Source organism: Salmo salar, chromosome 06 (genome assembly GCF_965601325.2).
Source record: "Salmo salar chromosome 06, fSalSal1, whole genome shotgun sequence".
In the NCBI taxonomy this organism is placed as follows: Eukaryota; Metazoa; Chordata; class Actinopteri; order Salmoniformes; family Salmonidae; genus Salmo; species Salmo salar.
The window spans coordinates 37,817,247-37,840,611 of NC_138296.1; the positions used below are offsets into that span (position 1 = coordinate 37,817,247).

At 43.4% G+C, this 23,365-nt stretch overlaps 1 protein-coding gene and 3 long non-coding RNA genes across 5 annotated transcripts in view; 2 read left to right on the plus strand and 2 right to left on the minus strand.

The window, feature by feature from the left end:
* Positions 1-6,855: 6,855 nt before the first annotated feature.
* LOC106596055 (uncharacterized) lies at positions 6,856-10,150 on the plus strand. Its single transcript, XR_014392662.1, has 3 exons — positions 6,856-7,149; positions 7,253-7,991; positions 8,208-10,150. It is a non-coding gene; the product is annotated as an uncharacterized LOC106596055 (long non-coding RNA).
* A 145-nt stretch (positions 10,151-10,295) lies between these two features.
* LOC145879836 (uncharacterized) lies at positions 10,296-10,876 on the minus strand. Its single transcript, XR_014392661.1, has 2 exons — positions 10,737-10,876; positions 10,296-10,617 (listed from the first exon to the last, which is right to left on the minus strand). It is a non-coding gene; the product is annotated as an uncharacterized LOC145879836 (long non-coding RNA).
* A 7,949-nt stretch (positions 10,877-18,825) lies between these two features.
* LOC106601197 (uncharacterized) lies at positions 18,826-21,420 on the plus strand. The gene is made up of 2 exons (XR_014392663.1): positions 18,826-19,192; positions 19,409-21,420. It is a non-coding gene; the product is annotated as an uncharacterized LOC106601197 (long non-coding RNA).
* A 120-nt stretch (positions 21,421-21,540) lies between these two features.
* LOC106601199 (myosin-10) overlaps positions 21,541-23,365 on the minus strand; it is a 62,268-nt gene continuing 60,443 nt past the window's right edge. For both annotated transcript variants that reach the window (XM_045720409.2, XM_045720410.2), the window contains one exon: positions 21,541-23,249. In XM_045720409.2, coding sequence (XP_045576365.1) covers positions 23,093-23,249 — 157 coding nt within the window. In that variant the 3' untranslated portion in view covers positions 21,541-23,092. The remainder of the gene's footprint in view (positions 23,250-23,365) is intronic.

Below are 23,365 nucleotides of genomic sequence, written 5' to 3' on the forward strand. Positions count from 1 at the left end.
CTGTTGAAACCAAAAATAAGCTGTTCAGCCTTGCTTTAATTGTTAAACACAGTGCAACCAAAAAGTTGCTCGCTAACACTGACTGTTTGAATTGCCCAACTTTTTACATTGCGGTTTACCTTACATGATGTAGCTAGCTAGCCATTTTCACTCGTTATGACCTAGCTAGTAAAGGTCTGCTAGAATATTGCTGATTAATCGTCCAACTAGACTTGCATAGACTAAAATAGATAACGTAGTTAGCTAGCTAGCTAGTAATATGGCTGTCAAGCTAATATACAACAAATGGCTGTCTAGCAAATATGGCTGTCTAGCAAATATGGCTATCTAGCAAATATACAACAAATGTACTAACGTTAGTATTTTTGTTTAGTTTACAGTCACTAGGCAGAGTGGCACCTTTTCAATGAGGTACGGTCAGAGGTCCTCCTAACATACAATGATGAAGACAGCTTGTCGGTCGGAACGTTGGATATTAGGTTATTCAATTATTGAGTCTGAGCAAGAGAGTGCGGCTCTCCTTTTCTTTTTCAAAGGTCATCCTAACAACCATTGCAAAGCTACACGTTCGATCTGTATCAGATCAGCGTCAACTGAAGTGAAATAGGCATTTTACTTTCCATAATAAAATATTACTCTAAAGTATTTTAAGAAGATAGAAGCTAATAAATATGTTTTATGTTTACTGTATATTGTATAGGCTGTAAATGTGTCTTTACATTTGTCTATTGCTGGCAGCACCAATTCACCGAGTCAAATTCTGTGAATGTGTGAATGTAGGCCACTTGGGCAATAAAAGTTATTTTGATTCTGATAGACAGTACTTCGAATTTCCTAGCCTCTTACTATATCCCATACAATCATGCGTCAGTGACCCAGGGAGCATGGGAGAAAGAGAAGACAAATGTTTTCTCAATAAAAAAACAGGTTTATTGGCAAGAACCTAGTTATTTTGTATATTTTATGAAATAGGAACAACTCTGAATACACGATCAATTCATTTTGTAAATTATTTTTCAACATTTTGGTTTGTGTGATTTGTTGGCTATTTACGCTGGTAACGCGTAGTCAAGCGCATCATAATTTGGTTATGACATCACAATGTTAAATAGGCAACATATTTTGATGTTCTGCAAAATAAGGCATAGTCTACAAATACACTGAAATGGGATGTTTGTGTTGCTGTAAAAAGGTATATGTTTAGTCTGGGCTAGAATTGATCTAATTCTGTTACAATTTAGAGTATATTCTATTCTTTTCTGCTATTCCTAGTTGTTTCATTGTCTATTTATGTGTCCCATATGGCAGGATTTGGGACAGAGGGTATAACTATGGTTACAATGGGCGACAAGTTCTTTATTTTATGGTCAGATCATGTGGTTTGGGTGTGACCTTTGCTGCTAGTTCAAATATAACAAGGTCTGTTGTGAAGCAAGTAAGATCTTTTTATTTGATTTGTTATGTACTATATTAGCTATATAATGTTTCTCCAAACAGAAAAAGAAGTGCAGAGTTCGCCTCGGGATTGGGAGCCGCTGTCCATCGCCGTTCCCAATCCCACCCAAACTGACGTCATTGGATGCCAGCATGGTAACTGCGTCAGTTTGGAAAAACCGGGAGAAGAAGAACGTAAAGGATCACCACCAACTTGATTCTTCCTTTGTCTCTTCTTTCCATTTGAAACCGTCTACAACATCTCTGACACCCCTCGACCCCTTGTCTGGCCGAACACCAATCGGCGCTGCATCCCCCTCACCCCCTGGATCCCCTGCCAGATCCCCTTCCACTCTCTCCAAGTTCTTCAGCCTCTCTTCCCTCTCCTCTCTCCACATGTCATCTGTCTCTTCTTCTTCTTCAGAGGAAGGATCACAGACCTCCTCCCCTTTTAGTGCTTCCTCTGTTTCCCTGGCTGTCTCAACTCAGCCATCCTCCTCTGCCACTCCCCCCAGTCCTGCCTGCCCTTCCTCCACAACCCACGTCTCCTCCCTGCCCCCCAGTCCTCCTCTCCAAACCCCGTGGACCACCATGGAGAGACCAACAAAGACAGTGAGACTGCCAGGTACTGCAGCCTGACATCAAATTTCATGCCAACCAACACCATTGAATTGAAATGAAAAAGCCAATATAATATAGCTAACCTAATGCATATGTCTGTGTGTCTTTACAGAGATCTTATGAGCTCTGAGGTCAAAGAGGTGGGGGCATTTGTTCCACAGACAAAGAGAATGGTACCCCGATTTGCTGGCATCGCAGGTCTGTAAACGGGTGCCATTTGTTGGTGCTATTTTTCTCAATTCATCTTTGACAAAGCTTCTTTCTTACCGCTGTCCGTCTCTCGGTCTCTCTCTGCAGAGGCCTCCATTGACCTGAGGGATTCCTCTGTCTCCTTGGAGAGGTAAGTACTGTAGACAATAGCCACCTTCATCTCACTCGACTCTACATAAGAGTGGTCACTCACACCATGACATGGTAAGGAATATCTGTATGCTTGTACATTAAAACAGTGTTCAAACAGACCGATTGGTGTCGAGCTACTGCTACTGAGGCCTCTAACCAGTCTCTCTTCCTCCAGGCCATTGGTCAGACCTCGGGAAGCCATGGCTCGCCTCCCAAACCTGTTCAGCAAGAGTAGCACCCAGCTGGGGGAGCAGAGCTGCACAGGCGAGGGCGAAGACAACACCAAGCTCCTCGGGTAAAACACACACACATCTACACACACACACCTACTCTTATCTCTGAGCTCTGCTTTTTGTTTTAAATAATTCTGTGTGGTATTCAGAGTTATCTTGCGTTCATGCCTTACAAATCCATTCATTAGTTTACCTTTGGTCCACTGTTCAGATATTAGTGTGTAACTGATGGCTTCTTTCCCACAGGTTGCCTAATATTGGCAACACCTGCTTCATGAACTCTGCTCTGCAGTGCCTGCTGGGGCTGCCAGCATTTTGCAGAGACATCCTGAGACAACAGGACACCTGGAGTTTCTCCCCCTCCTCTAAACTGCTATGGTATACAGCCTCGCTTTCACTCTCCTGTCCCACCTGTACACACACTGACCCACCCATCTAGACGCTTATAGTTACAGTACACAAGTCCCGCCTCAATGTATGTGTCAGTGGAGGCTGCTGAGGGGACGACGGCTCGTAATGATGTCTGTAATGGAGCAAATGGAATGGCATCAAACACATAGAAACCATATGTTTGATGTATTTGATAGCATTCCACTGATTCCGCTCCAGCCATTACCAATTAAGGTGCCATCAACCTCCTGTGGTATGTATGTACAGTATGTATGTATGTATGTATGTATGTATGTATGTATGTATGTATGTATCTATCTATCTATCTATCTATCTATCTATCTATCTATCTATCTATCTATCTATCTATCTATCTATCTATCTATCTATCTATCTATCCTAAACAAATATATAAATGTAACATGCAACAATTTCAAAGATTTTACTCAGTTACAATTCATATAAGGAAATTAGTCTATTGAAATAAGTTCATTAGGCCATAATCTATGGATTTCACGACTGAGCAAGGGCACAGCCATGGGTGGGGCTGGGAGGGCGTAGGCCCAACCACTGGGGAGTTAGGCCCAGCCGATCAGAATGAGATTTCCCCCACAAAAGGGCTTTATTACAGACAGAAATACTCCTCAGCACCCCCTCAGACGATGCCGCAGGTAAAGAAGCTGGATGTGGAGGTCCTGGGCTTGTGTGGTTACACGTGGTCTGCGGTTGGACGTACTGCCAAATTCTCTAAAACAATGTTGGAGATGGCTTATGGTATAGAAATTAACATTCAATTCTCTGGCAAAAGCTCTGGTGGACATTCCTGCTGTCAGCATGCCAATTGCACACTCCCTCAAAACCTGTGACATCTGTGGTATTGTGTTGTGTAACAAAACTGCACATTTTAGAGTGGCCTTTTATTGTCCTCAGCACAAGGTTTACCTGTGTACCTGTGTGATGATCATGCTGTTTAATCAGCTTATTGATATACCACCTGTCAGGTGGATGGATTATCTTGGCAAAGGATAAATGCTCACTAACAGGGATGTTAATTGGGGCTAGGGGGCAGTATTGAGAATTTTGAAAAAAATATGTGCCCATTTTTAACTGCCTCCTACACCAACTCAGAAGCTAGAATATGCATATTATTGTTCAGGTTTGGATAGAAAACACTCCGAATTTTCTAAAACTGTTTGAATGGTGTCTGTAAGTATAACAGAACTCATATGGCAGTCAAAACCCTGAGACAAATTCTGACAGGAAGTGGATACCTGATGTGTTGAATTACCTTTAAGCCTATGCCATTGAAACACACAGGGGCTTATTAATCTTTGAGCACTTCCTATGGCTTCCACCAGATGTCACCAGTCTTTACAAAGTGTTTTGAGTCTTATACTGTGAGATCTGACCGAACAAGAGCCTTGGAACGGTGGTGGCCGATTAGACTCTGGCGCGCGAGTTCGTGTTGGGTACTCTCGTTCCAATGCGTTTTAAAAGAGAATGCAATCGTCCGCCTTGAATATTATTCATGTTCTGGTTAAAAAAGGCACTAATGATTTATGCTATACAACGTTTGACATGTTTGAACGAAAGTAAATATTTTTCCCCCCTCGTTTATGAAGACAAGTCCGGAGGGCATAGATCATGTGCTAACAACACGGAGCTTTTTGGACATAAATTATGAGCTTTTTCGAACAAAACTACATTTGTTATGGACCTGGGATTCCTGGAAGTGACATCTGATGAAGAGAATCAAAGGTAATGAATTATTTACATAGTATTTTCGATTTTAGATCTCTCCAACATGGCGGTTAGTTTGTATCGCAAAGCGTATTTCTCTGGGCGCAGTGCTCAGATTATTGCAAAGTGTGATTTCCCAGTAAGGTTATTTTTAAATCTGGCAATCCGGTTGCGTTCAAGAGATGTAAATCTATAATTCTTTGAATGACAATATAATATTTTACCAATGTTTTCGAATAGTAATTATTTAATTTGTTGTGCTGATTGACTGGCGGTTATTGGAGGGAAACGATTTCCTCAACATCAACGCCATAGTAAAACGCTGTTTTTGGATATCAATATGAACTTGATAGAACAAAAAATGCATGTATTGTCTAACATAATGTCCTAGGAGTGTCATCTGATGGAGATTGTCAAAGGTTCGTGCATAATTTTAGCTGGTTTTCTGCTTTTGGTGACGCCTGTCTTTGAATTGACAAAACATTACACACAGCTATTGTCAATGTACTCTCCTAACATAATCTAACTTTATGCTTTCGCCGTAAAGCCTTTTTGGAATCGGACAACGTGGTTAGATTAAGGAGATGTTTATCTTTCAAAGGGTGTAAGATAGTTGTATGTTTGAGAAATTTGAATTATGACATTTAATTGTTTTCAAATTTGGCGCTCTTGATATTTCACCTGTTGTTGATAGGGTGTATCAGGGGTGGGACATAGCCCATAGAGGTTAACAAATTTGTGCACAGAATTTGAGAGAAATAAGCTTTTTGTACATATGGAACATTTCTGGGATCTTTTATTTCAGCTCATGAAACATGGGACCAACACTTCACATGTTGCATTTATATTTTTGTTCAGTGTACTGTATGTATGTATGTATGTATGTATGTATGTATGTATGTATGTATGTATACATACTGTCTTTTGTACACTCTTAGTGCCTCATATGATTTTTAAGATAAAACCACACCCAACTCAGCTACTGATTAACACCAGAGATGATTTCCTGTCACAATCAGGAATCAGTTGAATCATATTTGATCAGAGGCTAAAGTAGAAGCACAGAGTTAATCTGTGGCCAAAGTGAGAGAGTGAAACCTGAATGCATGCTCTTTGTCTCCCTCCACAGCTGCTTTGCCGAGTTACATCAGGCAAGGCTTTCTGGAGGCACTGTCAATGCTAAGAAAAAGGAAAAGATGAAAATCCTTCAAACAGTCAAGCGCTGTCTCTCCGTTGTCAATGAGGACTATGAGGACGACGGTGAACAGGTAAGATATTATATGCTAAAAGACTCACTTAACAATAAACCTGGGACACGTGACAATCTTTTTCCTTAGCTCTGTTTCAGTTGTAGTTGTTGATGTATTTTCTGTTTCTTTCCCATTCTTCTCTTAGGATGCCCATGAATGTGTGTTGCTCCTCCTCTTTCAGCTGAAGGAGGAGGGTATGGCATTAAAGGGCTCCCCAGAGCCATACACCTGCCCCGTGAAGCAGTTAGAATTCAAGCTGAAGACTTTCCGAACCTGCACCAGGTAACAGCTGTCATTTGTATATGGTGTACCTTGATGTCTTCATCACATTTGTGAGGAGGTTTAATGTCAGCATAACATGCAGGATACAGAGGTAAAGCATTAAGATAGTTAGTGTGTAGAGGGATCAAAAGGTTTGTGTTGGAGAGCTGATGCATTTCTCTCCGTACCTCTGAAGCTGTGGAGTTATAGTGTATGGTCAGGAGGATTACAATCACCTGTCACTGAACCTGAGCCAAGACCTGACACACAGCCTGGACCTCTACTTTAAGGTCAGCACTTAGCTTCAACCAAGAGTTAGTGAGTATGTCAAGGAACACTATCATTAATGTCATGTTCATAATTGTATTGCTATGCTTTGTTACCTAGCCATCTGCATTAGAGTGTGCATGCAGGGTGTGCTCAGGCAGCATGGCATCTGTGACTAGGCACTTCCTCACGCTGCCCCGGTGAGTCCCTCAGATTACAATTGACAGTCCTGATCTAACTCACCAAACTGGGTTATTGATTTGAGTACAAGACTGATGCCTGTGTGAATGCCTGCCTGGTCGTCTGTGTATGTGAATGCCTGCCTGGTCGTCTGTTTGTGAATGCCTGCCTGGTCGTCTGTTTATGTGAATGCCTGCCTGGTCGTCTGTTTATGTGAATGCCTGCCTGCCTCTGCCTGCCTCTGTCTGCCTCTGTCCGTCTGTCTGTGTGTGTGAATGCCTGTCTCTGAGCAGGGTCCTAATGCTTCATATCAAGCGGTTTACTGCAGGCAACTGGGAGCCAGAGAAGGTGGATGATCCCATATCCATCCCTGCAGAACTGACCCTCCCAGCCGTATGTGGGGCGACAGCCCCTGTCCAGCATGGAGCCAGGTTGGTTTAGACTCTGTTTGGGGACATTGCACATTGGGTAGCCAACACACACCATGATTTTCACACACTAGATATTTCTTTTCAATGCCATCAATTTACACAGGGCAAGCTCCATGGGGAAAAACAACATGGACAACACACCTGCAAACTCCCCGAAAGGCACCCTTGATAGACCAGGTAGGACATTGTGTTACTGACATCATGCAGAACACCCTCTCATGAAACAGGACTATTGAGGAAAGCAAGTCAGAAGCTGAAGTTAAGAGTATATTTGTTGATAGGTTTCCACTTCACTTTCTGGTTTGCATTTACACTATATTTGATATACCCCCACCAGCTTCAAATTCCTCTGACCAGCTAGAGAAACCAGCTGTTAGTGAGAAAGAGCAGCAGGCAGCCGCTGTGGTGAGGAGAGAGAGAGAAAGAGAGAGAGAGAGAAATAGAGAGAGAGAGAGAAATAGAGAGAGAGATAGTGGGCGGATCAAGATAAGGCAGTTATAGAAGGCACCCCTATCCTGTAGACAAAATAACAATCCTATTATTAAATGTGTTTCCTTACAGAGACACCAGCCAGACAATATCTACAAATTGTCAAGTGTGATCTCACATCTGGGAGACAACATGTGTACAGGTAAAATGCACGCACGCACACACAATTCTGAAAGCTTAATGTACACTCTATTCTGTTTCCCTTGTTCCCTAGGCCACTACATCAGTGATGTTTTGGACAGCCGTGGCAGTGGGTGGCTCTGCCTGGATGACGCACATGTCTTGAGGACAGATGAGGCCACTGTGCTGAGGGCAACGGCACAGACTGCCTACATCCTGTTCTATGTCTGCAGGTAAGGCTCTAGCCCACACATTTGAGAAGAATGCCACAAATGGAGTCAATCACGACAATGAGTCATCAAGAAAAAAAAAAGTGTTCACCAAAGCTAGAAAGATGATTAATTGACCACGCATTAAGAGTTATCCCTTTAACCTGTAATCCCTCTGTATGTGTTATTTTCCAGACATTGTATGTACATGTAAGATCTCCCTGTCATTTCTCATTGTAGTGGAGCAGGTGAAGGAGACCAGGCCCCTCACTACTAGGAGAAGCACCAGGAGAACCCATCGTTAGGGGCACAGCGCTCAGGGACCACCTGGAGTAGCACCTACCGCACACCAAGAAACATCAGATTCATCGAATTAGGATGCCCTAGACCACCATCAAGCTGCCCTAGACCACCATCAAGCTGCCCTAGACCACCATCAACCTGCCCTAGACCACCATCAAGCTGCCCTAGACCACCATCAAGCTGCCCTAGACCACCATCAAGCTGCCCTAGACCACCATCAAGCTGCCCTAGACCACCATCAAGCTGCCTTAGACCACCATCAAGCTGCCCTAGACCACCATCAAGCTGCCCTAGACCACCATCAAGCTGCCCTAGACCACCATCAAGCTGCCCTAGACCACCATCAAGCTGCCTTAGACCACCATCAAGCTGCCCTAGACCACCATCAAGCTGCCTTAGACCACCATCAAGCTGCCCTAGACCACCATCAAGCTGCCTTAGACCACCATCAACCTGCCCTAGACCACCATCAGGCTGCCCTAGACCACCAGAAGAAACAGCCTACACCACTGTAGGCTATCCACTGTTTATATAAATATAAAACATCTCACCTACCTAGTGCAATTCATTTTCCTTTACTGTACATGGTAGTTAATAACTGCACCTACAGTGCATTCAGAAAGTATTCAGACCCCTTGACTTTTTCCACATTTTGTTAAGTTACAGCCTTATTCTAAAATGGATTAAATTGTTTTTCTTCTTCTCATCAATCTACCCCATAATGACAGCAAAAACAGGTTTTTAGAATTTTTTGCAAATTTATAAAGAAAACAAAAAGCTTAACTATCACATTTACATAAGTATTCAGACCCTTTACTCAGTACTTTGTTGAAGCACCTTTGGCAGCGATTACACCCTCGAGTCTTCTTGGGTATGACGCTACAAGCTTAGCACACCTGTATTTGGGGAGTTTCTCCCATTCTTCTCTGCAGATCCTCTCAAGCTCTGTCAGGTTGGATGGGGAGAATCGCTGCACAGCTATTTTCAGGTCTCCAGAGATGTTCAATCAGGTTAAAGTCTGGGCTCTGGCTGGGCCACTCAGAGACTTGTCCCCAAGCCACCCCTGCGTTGTCTTGGCTGTGTGCTTATGGTCGTTGTCTTGTTGGAAGTTGACTCCCTTCGCCCCAGTCTGAGATCCTGAACGCTCTGGAGTTGGTTTTCAACAAGCATCTCTCTGTACTTTGTGCCGTTCATCTTTCCCTCGATTCTGACTAGTCTCCCAGTCCCTGCTGCTGAAAAACATCCCCACAGCACGATGCTGCCACCACCATACTTCACCATAGAAATGGTGCCAGGTTTCCTCCAGATGTGACGCTTGGCATTCAGGCCAAGGAGTTCAATCTTGTTTCTCATGGTCTGAGAGTCTTTAGGTGGCTTTTGGCAAACTCCAAGCGTGCTGTCATATGCCTTTTGCTGAGAAGTGGCTTCCGTCTGGCCACTCTACCAGAAAGACCTGATTGGTGGAGTGCTGCAGAGATGGTTGTCCTTCTGGAGGGTTCTCCAATCTCCACAGAGGAACTCTGGAGCTCTGTCAGAGTGACCATCAGGTTCTTGTTCACCTCCCTGACCAAGGCCTTTCTCACCTGATTGCTCAGTTTGGCCAGGCAGCCAGCTCTAGGAGTCTGAGGTTCCAAACTTCTTCCATTTAGGAATGATGGAGGACAATTCCTTCGACCTCATGGCTTGGTTTTTGTTCTGACATGCACTGTCAACTGCGGGACCTTATATAGACAGGTGTGCCTTTCCAAATCATGTACAATCATGTACAAGTATTTCTGTTTTTTATTTTGTATACATTTGCTAGAATGTCTAAAAACCTGTCTTCACTTTGTCATTATGGGGTATTGTGTGTAGATTGATGAGGATTTGTAATTTTTTAAAATCCTTTTTGAATAAGGCTGTAACGTAACAAAATGTGGAAAAAGTCAATGGGTGTGAATACGTTCCGAATGCACTGTATAAGAGGCAATCTCTATCATTCATTCATGTTGAGTAAAAAGTGGAAAAAGTTAATAATATTAAAACAATATTGTGTGTCTGTGCACAGTCTATCTACGCACTCCCTCAGGATTTGAATGTAACCACAAATACAATAAAGTAATGGAACAATGAATGGCAATGTAACAGACCATACATCACAGATCAGTTTGGAAGACAGTCTTGACCCACAACTACTGTGGGAAAGACTAAGAGGACATCAGAGCTGGGGGCTCTGCGACTGGAGGTGTGGGCTCCTCTGGGGGGATAGGGATGGCTGCAGGGGCCGGCCCGCAGACGACCCAGAGTCCTGGACAGGGGCCTTGGGTGCCTCTGAGGAAGGTGTTGAAGCAGCTGTGGCAGACTTTGCCTAGTTCCAGAGGAGATATAAACAGGCTGTTACTGTCATCTATGCCGACAATCATGTAACCCAAAACAGGTGGGTGCAGCTCATTATGAGTCCAAGTAAAATGGATTAGGGAAATGTACCTTCGATACCATAACTACAACGAAATTCTTCTCGTCAATTTTGTAGTCTTTAATAGGTGTGTCATCTTGCAGGATTTTGCCAGCATATATGAGCTTCTGTCCAGACACTGGGAAGTTATCTTCTCCTTCAGTACCTTCACCTGTTGAAACCAAAAATAAGCTGTTCAGCCTTGCTTTAATTGTTAAACACAGTGCAACCAAAAAGTTGCTCGCTAACACTGACTGTTTGAATTGCCCAACTTTTTACATTGCGGTTTACCTTACATGATGTAGCTAGCTAGCCATTTTCACTCGTTATGACCTAGCTAGTAAAGGTCTGCTAGAATATTGCTGATTAATCGTCCAACTAGACTTGCATAGACTAAAATAGATAACGTAGTTAGCTAGCTAGCTAGTAATATGGCTGTCAAGCTAATATACAACAAATGGCTGTCTAGCAAATATGGCTATCTAGCAAATATACAACAAATGTACTAACGTTAGTATTTTTGTTTAGTTTACAGTCACTAGGCAGAGTGGCACCTTTTCAATGAGGTACGGTCAGAGGTCCTCCTAACATACAATGATGAAGACAGCTTGTCGGTCGGAACGTTGGATATTAGGTTATTCAATTATTGAGTCTGAGCAAGAGAGTGCGGCTCTCCTTTTCTTTTTCAAAGGTCATCCTAACAACCATTGCAAAGCTATACGTTCGATCTGTATCAGATCAGCGTCAACTGAAGTGAAATAGGCATTTTACTTTCCATAATAAAATATTACTCTAAAGTATTTTAAGAAGATAGAAGCTAATAAATATGTTTTATGTTTACTGTATATTGTATAGGCTGTAAATGTGTCTTTACATTTGTCTATTGCTGGCAGCACCAATTCACCGAGTCAAATTCTGTGAATGTGTGAATGTAGGCCACTTGGGCAATAAAAGTTATTTTGATTCTGATAGACAGTACTTCGAATTTCCTAGCCTCTTACTATATCCCATACAATCATGCGTCAGTGACCCAGGGAGCATGGGAGAAAGAGAAGACAAATGTTTTCTCAATAAAAAAACAGGTTTATTGGCAAGAACCTAGTTATTTTGTATATTTTATGAAATAGGAACAACTCTGAATACACGATCAATTCATTTTGTAAATTATTTTTCAACATTTTGGTTTGTGTGATTTGTTGGCTATTTACGCTGGTAACGCGTAGTCAAGCGCATCATAATTTGGTTATGACATCACAATGTTAAATAGGCAACATATTTTGATGTTCTGCAAAATAAGGCATAGTCTACAAATACACTGAAATGGGATGTTTGTGTTGCTGTAAAAAGGTATATGTTTAGTCTGGGCTAGAATTGATCTAATTCTGTTACAATTTAGAGTATATTCTATTCTTTTCTGCTATTCCTAGTTGTTTCATTGTCTATTTATGTGTCCCATATGGCAGGATTTGGGACAGAGGGTATAACTATGGTTACAATGGGCGACAAGTTCTTTATTTTATGGTCAGATCATGTGGTTTGGGTGTGACCTTTGCTGCTAGTTCAAATATAACAAGGTCTGTTGTGAAGCAAGTAAGATCTTTTTATTTGATTTGTTATGTACTATATTAGCTATATAATGTTTCTCCAAACAGAAAAAGAAGTGCAGAGTTCGCCTCGGGATTGGGAGCCGCTGTCCATCGCCGTTCCCAATCCCACCCAAACTGACGTCATTGGATGCCAGCATGGTAACTGCGTCAGTTTGGAAAAACCGGGAGAAGAAGAACGTAAAGGATCACCACCAACTTGATTCTTCCTTTGTCTCTTCTTTCCATTTGAAACCGTCTACAACATCTCTGACACCCCTCGACCCCTTGTCTGGCCGAACTCCAATCGGCGCTGCATCCCCCTCACCCCCTGGATCCCCTGCCAGATCCCCTTCCACTCTCTCCAAGTTCTTCAGCCTCTCTTCCCTCTCCTCTCTCCACATGTCATCTGTCTCTTCTTCTTCTTCTTCAGAGGAAGGATCACAGACCTCCTCCCCTTTTAGTGCTTCCTCTGTTTCCCTGGCTGTCTCAACTCAGTCATCCTCCTCTGCCACTCCCCCCAGTCCTGCCTGCCCTTCCTCCACAACCCACGTCTCCTCCCCTGCCCCCCAGTCCTCCTCTCCAAACCCCCTGGACCACCATGGAGAGACCAACAAAGACAGTGAGACTGCCAGGTACTGCAGCCTGACATCAAATTTCATGCCAACCAACACCATTGAATTGAAATGAAAAAGCCAATATAATATAGCTAACCTAATGCATATGTCTGTGTGTCTTTACAGAGATCTTATGAGCTCTGAGGTCAAAGAGGTGGGGGCATATGTTCCACAGACAAAGAGAATGGTACCCCGATTTGCTGGCATCGCAGGTCTGTAAACGGGTGCCATTTGTTGGTGCTATTTTTCTCAATTCATCTTTGACAAACCTTCTTTCTTACCGCTGTCCGTCTCTCGGTCTCTCTCTGCAGAGGCCTCCATTGACCTGAGGGATTCCTCTGTCTCCTTGGAGAGGTAAGTACTGTAGACAATAGCCACCTTCATCTCACTCGACTCTACATAAGAGTGGTCACTCACACCATGACATGGTAAGGAATATCTGTATGCTTGTACATTAAAACAGTGTTCAAACAGACCGATTGGTGTCGAGCTACTGCTTCTGAGGCCTCTAACCAGTCTCTCTTCCTCCAGGCCATTGGTCAGGCCTCGGGAAGCCATGGCTCGCCTCCCAAACCTGTTCAGCAAGAGTAGCACCCAGCTGGGGGAGCAGAGCTGCACAGGCGAGGGCGAAGACAACACCAAGCTCCTCGGGTAAAACACACACACATCTACACACACACACCTACTCTTATCTCTGAGCTCTGCTTTTTGTTTTAAATAATTCTGTGTGGTATTCAGAGTTATCTTGCGTTCATGCCTTACAAATCCATTCATTAGTTTACCTTTGGTCCACTGTTCAGATATTAGTGTGTAACTGATGGCTTCTTTCCCACAGGTTGCCTAATATTGGCAACACCTGCTTCATGAACTCTGCTCTGCAGTGCCTGCTGGGGCTGCCAGCATTTTGCAGAGACATCCTGAGACAGCAGGACACCTGGAGTTCCTCCCCCTCCTCTAAACTGCTATGGTATACAGCCTCGCTTTCACTCTCCTGTCCCACCTGTACACACACTGACCCACCCATCTAGATGCTTATAGTTACAGTACACAAGTCCCGCCTCAATGTATGTGTCAGTGGAGGCTGCTGAGGGGACGACGGCTCGTAATGATGTCTGTAATGGAGCAAATGGAATGGCATCAAACACATAGAAACCATATGTTTGATGTATTTGATAGCATTCCACTGATTCCGCTCCAGCCATTACCAATTAAGGTGCCATCAACCTCCTGTGGTATGTATGTACAGTATGGACAGTATGGACAGTATGTATGTATGTATGTATGTATGTATGTATGTATGTATGTATGTATGTATGTATGTATGTATGTATGTATCTATCTATCTATCTATCTATCTATCTATCTATCTATCTATCTATCTATCTATCTATCTATCTATCTATCTATCTATCTATCTATCTATCTATCTATCTATCTATCTATCTATCTATCTATCTATCTATCTATCTATCTATCTATCTATCTATCTATCTATCTATCTATCTATCTATCTATCTATCTATCTATCTATCTATCTATCTATCTATCTATCTATCTATCTATCTATGTATACTAAACAAATATACTGCTCAAAAAAATAAAGGGAACACTTAAACAACACAATGTAACTCCAAGTCAATCACACTTCTGTGAAATCAAACTGTCCACTTAGGAAGCAACACTGATTGACAATAAATTTCACATGCTGTTGTGCAAATGGAATAGACAACAGATGGAAATGATAGGCAATTAGCAAGACACCCCCAATAAAGGAGTGGTTCTGCAGGTGGTAACCACAGACCACTTCTCAGTTCCTATGCTTCCTGGCTGATGTTTTGGTCACTTTTGAATGCTGGCGGTGCTTTCACTCTAGTGGTAGCATGAGACGGAGTCTACAACCCACACAAGTGGCTCAGGTAGTGCAGCTCATCCAGGATGGCACATCAATGCGAGCTGTGGCAAGAAGGTTTGCTGTGTCTGTCAGAGTAGTGTCCAGAGCATGGAGGCGCTACCAGGAGACAGGCCAGTACATCAGGAGACATGGAGGAGGCTGTAGGAGGGCAACAACCCAGAAGCAGGACCGCTACCTCCGCCTTTGTGCAAGGAGGAGCAGGAGGAGCACTGCCAGAGCCCAGCAAAATTACCTCCAGGAGGCCACAAATGTGCATGTGTCTGCTCAAAACGGTTAGAAACAGACTCCATGAGGGTGGGATGAGGGCCCGACGTCCACAGGTGGGGGTTGTGCTTACAGCCCAACACCGTGCAGGACGTTTGGCATTTGCCAGAGAACACCAAGATTGGCAAATTCGCCACTGGCGCCCTGTGCTCTTCACAGATGAAAGCAGGTTCACACTGAGCACATGTGACAGACGTGACAGAGTCTGGAGACGCCGTGGAGAACGTTCTGCTGCCTGCAACATCCTCCAGCATGACCGGTTTGGCGGTGGGTCAGTCATGGTGTGGGGTGGCATTTCTTTGGGGGGCCGCACAGCCCTCCATGTGCTCGCCAGAGGTAGCCTGACTGCCATTAGGTACTGAGATGAGATCCTCAGACCCCTTGTGAGACCATATGCTGGTGCGGTTGGCCCTGGGTTCCTCCTAATGCAAGACAATACTAGACCTCATGTGGCTGGAGTGTGTCAGCAGTTCCTGCAAGAGGAAGGCATCGATGCTATGGACTGGCCCGCCCGTTCCCCAGACCTGAATCCAATTGAGCACATCTGGGACATCATGTCTCGCTCCATCCACCAACGCCACGTTGCACCACAGACTGTCCAGGAGTTGGCGGATGCTTTAGTCCAGGTCTGGGAGGAGATCCCTCAGGAGACCATCCGCCACCTCATCAGGAGCATGCCCAGGCGTTGTAGGGAGGTCATACAGGCACATGGAGGCCACACACACTACTGAGCCTCATTTTGACTTGTTTTAAGGATATTACATCAAAGTTGGATCAGCCTGTAGTGTGGTTTTCCACTTTAATTTTGAGTGTGACTCATAATCCAGACCTCCATGGGTTGATAAATTGGATTTCCATTGATTATTTTTGTGTGATTTTGTTGTCAGCACATTCAACTATGTAAAGAAAAAAGTATTAATAAGATTATTTCATTCATTCAGATCTAGGATGTGTTATTTTAGTGTTCCCTTTATTTTTTTGAGCAGTGTATATAAATGCAACATGCAACAATTTGAAAGATTTTACTCTGTTACAATTCATATAAGGAAATTAGTCTATTGAAATAAATTCATTAGGCCATAATGTATGGATTTCACGACTGAGCAAGGGCACAGCCATGGGTGGGGCTGGGAGGGCGTAGGCCCAACCACTGGGGAGTTAGGCCCAGCCGATCAGAATGAGATTTCCCCCACAAAAGGGCTTTATTACAGACAGAAATACTCCTCAGCACCCCCTCAGACGATGCCGCCGGTGAAGAAGCTGGATGTGGAGGTCCTGGGCTTGTGTGGTTACACGTGGTCTGCGGTTGGGAGGCCGGTTGGACGTACTGCCAAATTCTCTAAAACAATGTTGGAGATGGCTTATGGTATAGAAATTAACATTCAATTCTCTGGCAACAGCTCTGGTGGACATTCCTGCTGTCAGCATGCCAATTGCACACTCCCTCAAAACCTGTGACATCTGTGTTGTGTAACAAAACTGCACATTTTAGAGTGGCCTTTTATTGTCCTCAGCACAAGGTTTACCTGTGTACCTGTGTGATGATCATGCTGTTTAATCAGCTTCTTGATATACCACCTGTCAGGTGGATGGATTATCTTGGCAAAGGATAAATGCTCACTAACAGGGATGTTAACAAATTTGTGCACAGAATTTGAGAGAAATAAGCTTTTTGTACATATGGAACATTTCTGGGATCTTTTATTTCAGCTCATGAAACATGGGACCAACACTTCACATGTTGCATTTATATTTTTGTTCAGTGTACTGTATGTATGTATGTATACATACTGTCTTTTGTACACTCTTAGTGCCTCATATGATTTTTAAGATAAAACCACACCCAACTCAGCTACTGATTAACACCAGAGATGATTTCCTGTCACAATCAGGAATCAGTTGAATCATATTTGATCAGAGGCTAAAGTAGAAGCACAGAGTTAATCTGTGGCCAAAGTGAGAGAGTGAAACCTGAATGCATGCTCTTTGTCTCCCTCCACAGCTGCTTTGCCGAGTTACATCAGGCAAGGCTTTCTGGAGGCACTGTCAATGCTAAGAAAAAGGAAAAGATGAAAATCCTTCAAACAGTCAAGCGCTGTCTCTCCGTTGTCAATGAGGACTATGAGGACGACGGTGAACAGGTAAGATATTATATGCTAAAAGACTCACTTAACAATAAACCTGGGACACGTGACAATCTTTTTCCTTAGCTCTGTTTCAGTTGTAGTTGTTGATGTATTTTCTGTTTCTTTCCCATTCTTCTCTTAGGATGCCCATGAATGTGTGTTGCTCCTCCTCTTTCAGCTGAAGGAGGAGGATATGGCATTAAAGGGCTCCCCAGAGCCATACACCTGCCCCGTGAAGCAGTTAGAATTCAAGCTGAAGACTTTCCGTACCTGCACCAGGTAACAGCTGTCATTTGTATATGGTGTACCTTGATGTCTTCATCACATTTGTGAGGAGGTTTAATGTCAGCATAACATGCAGGATACAGAGGTAAAGCATTAAGATAGTTAGTGTGTAGAGGGATCAAAAGGTTTGTGTTGGAGAGCTGATGCATTTCTCTCCGTACCTCTGAAGCTGTGGAGTTATAGTGTATGGTCAGGAGGATTACAATCACCTGTCACTGAACCTGAGCCAAGACCTGACACACAGCCTGGACCTCTACTTTAAGGTCAGCACTTAGCTTCAACCAAGAGTTAGTGAGTATGTCAAGGAACACTATCATTAATGTCATGTTCATAATTGTATTGCTATGCTTTGTTACCTAGCCATCTGCATTAGAGTGTGCATGCAGGGTGTGCTCAGGCAGCATGGCATCTGTGACTAGGCACTTCCTCACGCTGCCCCGGTGAGTCCCTCAGATTACAATTGACAGTCCTGATCTAACTCACCAAACTGGGTTATTGATTTGAGTACAAGACTGATGCCTTTGTCTGTGTGAATGCCTGCCTGGTCGTCTGTGTATGTGAATGCCTGCCTGGTCGTCTGTGTATGTGAATGCCTGCCTGGTCGTCTGTGTATGTGAATGCCTGCCTGGTCGTCTGTTTATGTGAATGCCTGTCTGCCTCTGTCCGTCTGTCTGTGTGTGTGAATGCCTGTCTGTCTCTGAGCAGGGTCCTAATGCTTCATATCAAGCGGTTTACTGCAGGCAACTGGGAGCCAGAGAAGGTGGATGATCCCATATCCATCCCTGCAGAACTGACCCTCCCAGCCGTATGTGGGGCGACAGCCCCTGTCCAGCATGGAGCCAGGTTGGTTTAGACTCTGTTTGGGGACATTGCACATTGGGTAGCCAACACACACCATGATTTTAACACACTAGATATTTCTTTTCAATGCCATCAATTTACACAGGGCAAGCTCCATGGGGAAAAACAACATGGACAACACACCTGCAAACTCCCCGAAAGGCACCCTTGATAGACCAGGTAGGACATTGTGTTACTGACATCATGCAGAACACCCTCTCATGAAACAGGACTATTGAGGAAAGCAAGTCAGAAGCTGAAGTTAAGAGTATATTTGTTGATAGGTTTCCACTTCACTTTCTGGTTTGCATTTACACTATATTTGATATACCCCCACCAGCTTCAAATTCCTCTGACCAGCTAGAGAAACCAGCTGACAGTGAGAAAGAGCAGCAGGCAGCCGCTCTGGTGAGGAGAGAGAGAAATAGAGAAATAGAGAGAGAGAAATAGAGAGAGAGAGATAGATAACATAATTCCATCCAGTTGAGATAGTGGGCGGATCAAGATAAGGCAGTTATAGAAGGCACCCCTATCCTGTAGACAAAATAACAATCCTATTATTAAATGTGTTTCCTTACAGAGACACCAGCCAGACAATATCTACAAATTGTCAAGTGTGATCTCACATCTGGGAGACAACATGTGTACAGGTAAAATGCACGCACGCACACACAATTCTGAAAGCTTAATGTACACTCTATTCTGTTTCCCTTGTTCCCTAGGCCACTACATCAGTGATGTTTTGGACAGCCGTGGCAGTGGGTGGCTCTGCCTGGATGACGCACATGTCTTGAGGACAGATGAGGCCACTGTGCTGAGGGCAACGGCACAGACTGCCTACATCCTGTTCTATGTCTGCAGGTAAGGCTCTAGCCCACACATTTGAGAAGAATGCCACAAATGGAGTCAATCACGACAATGAGTCATCAAGAAAAAAAAAAGTGTTCACCAAAGCTAGAAAGATGATTAATTGACCACGCATTAAGAGTTATCCCTTTAACCTGTAATCCCTCTGTATGTGTTATTTTCCAGACATTGTATGTACATGTAAGATCTCCCTGTCATTTCTCATTGTAGTGGAGCAGGTGAAGGAGACCAGGCCCCTCACTACTAGGAGAAGCACCAGGAGAACCCATCGTTAGGGGCACAGCGCTCAGGGACCACCTGGAGTAGCACCTACCGCACACCAAGAAACATCAGATTCATCGAATTAGGATGCCCTAGACCACCATCAAGCTGCCCTAGACCACCATCAAGCTGCCCTAGACCACCATCAAGCTGCCCTAGACCACCATCAAGCTGCCCTAGACCACCATCAAGCTGCCCTAGACCACCATCAAGCTGCCCTAGACCACCATCAAGCTGCCCTAGACCACCATCAGGCTGCCCTAGACCACCATCAAGCTGCCCTAGACCACCATCAAGCTGCCCTAGACCACCATCAGGCTGCCCTAGACCACCATCAGGCTGCCCTAGACCACCAGAAGAAACAGCTATCCACTGTTTATATAAATATAAAACATCTCACCTACCTAGTGCAATTCATTTTCCTTTACTGTACATGGTAGTTAATAACTGTACCTACAGTGCATTCAGAAAGTATTCAGACCCCTTGACTTTTTCCACATTTTGTTAAGTTACAGCCTTATTCTAAAATGGATTAAATTGTTTTTCTTCTTCTCATCAATCTACCCCATAATGACAGCAAAAACAGGTTTTTAGAATTTTTTGCAAATGTATAAAGAAAACAAAAAGCTTAACTATCACATTTACATAAGTATTCAGACCCTTTACTCAGTACTTTGTTGAAGCACCTTTGGCAGCGATTACACCCTCGAGTCTTCTTGGGTATGACGCTACAAGCTTAGCACACCTGTATTTGGGGAGTTTCTCCCATTCTTCTCTGCAGATCCTCTCAAGCTCTGTCAGGTTGGATGGGGAGAATCGCTGCACAGCTATTTTCAGGTCTCCAGAGATGTTCAATCAGGTTAAAGTCTGGGCTCTGGCTGGGCCACTCAGAGACTTGTCCCCAAGCCACCCCTGCGTTGTCTTGGCTGTGTGCTTATGGTCGTTGTCTTGTTGGAAGTTGACCCCTTCGCCCCAGTCTGAGATCCTGAACGCTCTGGAGTTGGTTTTCAACAAGCATCTCTCTGTACTTTGTGCCGTTCATCTTTCCCTCGATTCTGACTAGTCTCCCAGTCCCTGCTGCTGATAAACATCCCCACAGCATGATGCTGCCACCACCATACTTCACCGTAGAAATGGTGCCAGGTTTCCTCCAGATGTGACGCTTGGCATTCAGGCCAAGGAGTTCAATCTTGTTTCTCATGGTCTGAGAGTCTTTAGGTGGCTTTTGGCAAACTCCAAGCATGCTGTCATATGCCTTTTGCTGAGAAGTGGCTTCCGTCTGGCCACTCTACCAGAAAGACCTGATTGGTGGAGTGCTGCAGAGATGGTTGTCCTTCTGGAGGGTTCTCCAATCTCCACAGAGGAACTCTGGAGCTCTGTCAGAGTGACCATCAGGTTCTTGTTCACCTCCCTGACCAAGGCCTTTCTCACCTGATTGCTCAGTTTGGCCAGGCAGCCAGCTCTAGGAGTCTTTGAGGTTCCAAACTTCTTCCATTTAGGAATGATGGAGGACAATTCCTTCGACCTCATGGCTTGGTTTTTGTTCTGACATGCACTGTCAACTGCGGGACCTTATATAGACAGGTGTGCCTTTCCAAATCATGTACAATCATGTACAAGTATTTCTGTTTTTTATGTTGTATAAATTTGCTAGAATGTCTAAAAACCTGTCTTCACTTTGTCATTATGGGGTATTGTGTGTAGATTGATGAGGATTTGTAATTTTTTTATCCTTTTTGAATAAGGCTGTAACGTAACAAAATTTGGAAAAAGTCAATGGGTGTGAATACGTTCCGAATGCACTGTATAAGAGGCAATCTCTATCATTCATTCATGTTGAGTAAAAAGTGGAAAAAGTTAATAATATTACAACAATATTGTGTGTCTGTGCACAGTCTATCTACGCACTCCCTCAGGATTTGAATGTAACCACAAATATAATAAAGTAATGGAATAATGAATTGCAATGTAACAGACCATACATCACAGATCAGTTTGGAAGACAGTCTTTCCCACAGTAGTTGTGGGTCAAGACTAAGAGGACATCAACGTGTTGCACAAGAAATACAGAAGAAAAAAAATAATTTTCTAGAATGGATATGTTTATTGGTCTTTTACAACAATAACAAAAAAAGGCTAGAAATACAAGAAATAAAAGGAGATGATGAATACCTGGTCCACTAATAGTTCACTAATAATAACAACCTTCAGGATGTTAAAGCTTTGAACCCAATGAAATCCTACTTTCTGCCTGGCAGACAGAAGGCGCCATAAATCATTCTGTTATAACACTGGTTCACACCAACACGATGGGAGAGGTGCTTATGGTATAATATGACACTAAAGCTATGAAACTGGTTCAAACACTATACACTTTTTTCCCCTCATGTCTTTATTGAGAAGTGTCAAAAGAAACAGAAACCTTTTCCCCCCAATTTGTTATGATTTAAAATAATAATAAAGGCCTCAAATATGTAATTAGTCATTTACAAAATGGTAATTTATGTTTAACATTTAATAATCAAGGCATCAACAAGTGTGCATATTCAAATTGATCGATTGCTCTACCCTGAACCACTGAATTAAAACCAATGCTCTAACACTCAAAACTTAAATAAAACACAAATTACCCTTCTGTAAATCATGCTAATATTATTCAGCCATTTGTAATGCATTCATATTAAGGTGACACGAGATGTCAAAGAAACCTTACGCATTTTGTGTTAAGCATTTTGTACATGGTACAGAAAACATAACTGAATAGGCAGAATTATACATAGCAATATTGTAGTATGTCAAGCACACATTTGGGCTGTCTTCCTAAAAAAAGGGCCTTTGCTCCAAGTCTGACAAACCTAATTTCACACATTATCGTACACCAGTTAAAGTAGATTGATATGTCAAATATAAAATGGTGGATTATTGGACAAGGTTATATTGATAAAGTTAATAGGGTATTTTGCTGGTCATTTTTATAGGGGAAATGCTGAGGCAACATGGCGTGGTACAATCACTACAAACCTGCTACCAAATAGTTATTCACATAGTTATTTTATACTAAACGAAGTGGATTGCAGTATCTCTATGACAGTGGTGGTTTTGATGAAGAAAAAAAATTCAGGGGGATCGTCATTTAGGCTACCATTTAAAAATAATTTCCTCGCTTATGCTGTGCTTTGTTTTACATATCCTGGTCCAATCCTGTACAATCATCAAAGACACATGTTTATACCGACTTGTGTGCAGTCGTCCACCTGTGTGCCAGTAAACCAACTGAAATGACAGTGGTTAAATTCTAGCTAAAGAGGCTGTTTGATTCTAATGGGTGTTCCAGGGAAGTAGCTTAACATAATTATTTGTTTTCCTGTTATTTGTTTTCGAGTGCTTATGCACACTCAGACTCCTATGTAATTTAAATGCACTTTTATCTGCAATTGATGTTAAAAACAAATCCAAGGCTTGATGTGCAGTATATTCATATGGAGGAGATAATGGATTTGCTTGGCCCTGCAGCTTGCCATAGAGGGGTAAGGCAGAGTAGTGGGGTCCACTGCTGGTGTCTAGGGTTAGGAGGAGAGGGGTAAGGGTTGTGGGGGCGGAGGCCATGATGCGTGTGGGCTGGAGGGAGGGCTTCTACTCTGGTTGGGGAGCTGCTGGCGTCTCGTTGGCATTGGCGTCCGTGGGCTTGTTTTCCACCTCATCGTCGGATAGGAGGTCGAGCGATGTTCCCTCCACCTGCAGCTGACGCCTGCCTGAGCGGCTGGAGGAGAAACTGATGGGGCCTCCACGCCTACAGGGGACAGACGGGGCCAGGAGAGGTGGAGAGGTATTAGTAACGAGGACCATCATTTTGGCCAATATACACAACTGTTTGTGTGAAAAATATCATCTTAGAGTTTGTGTGTG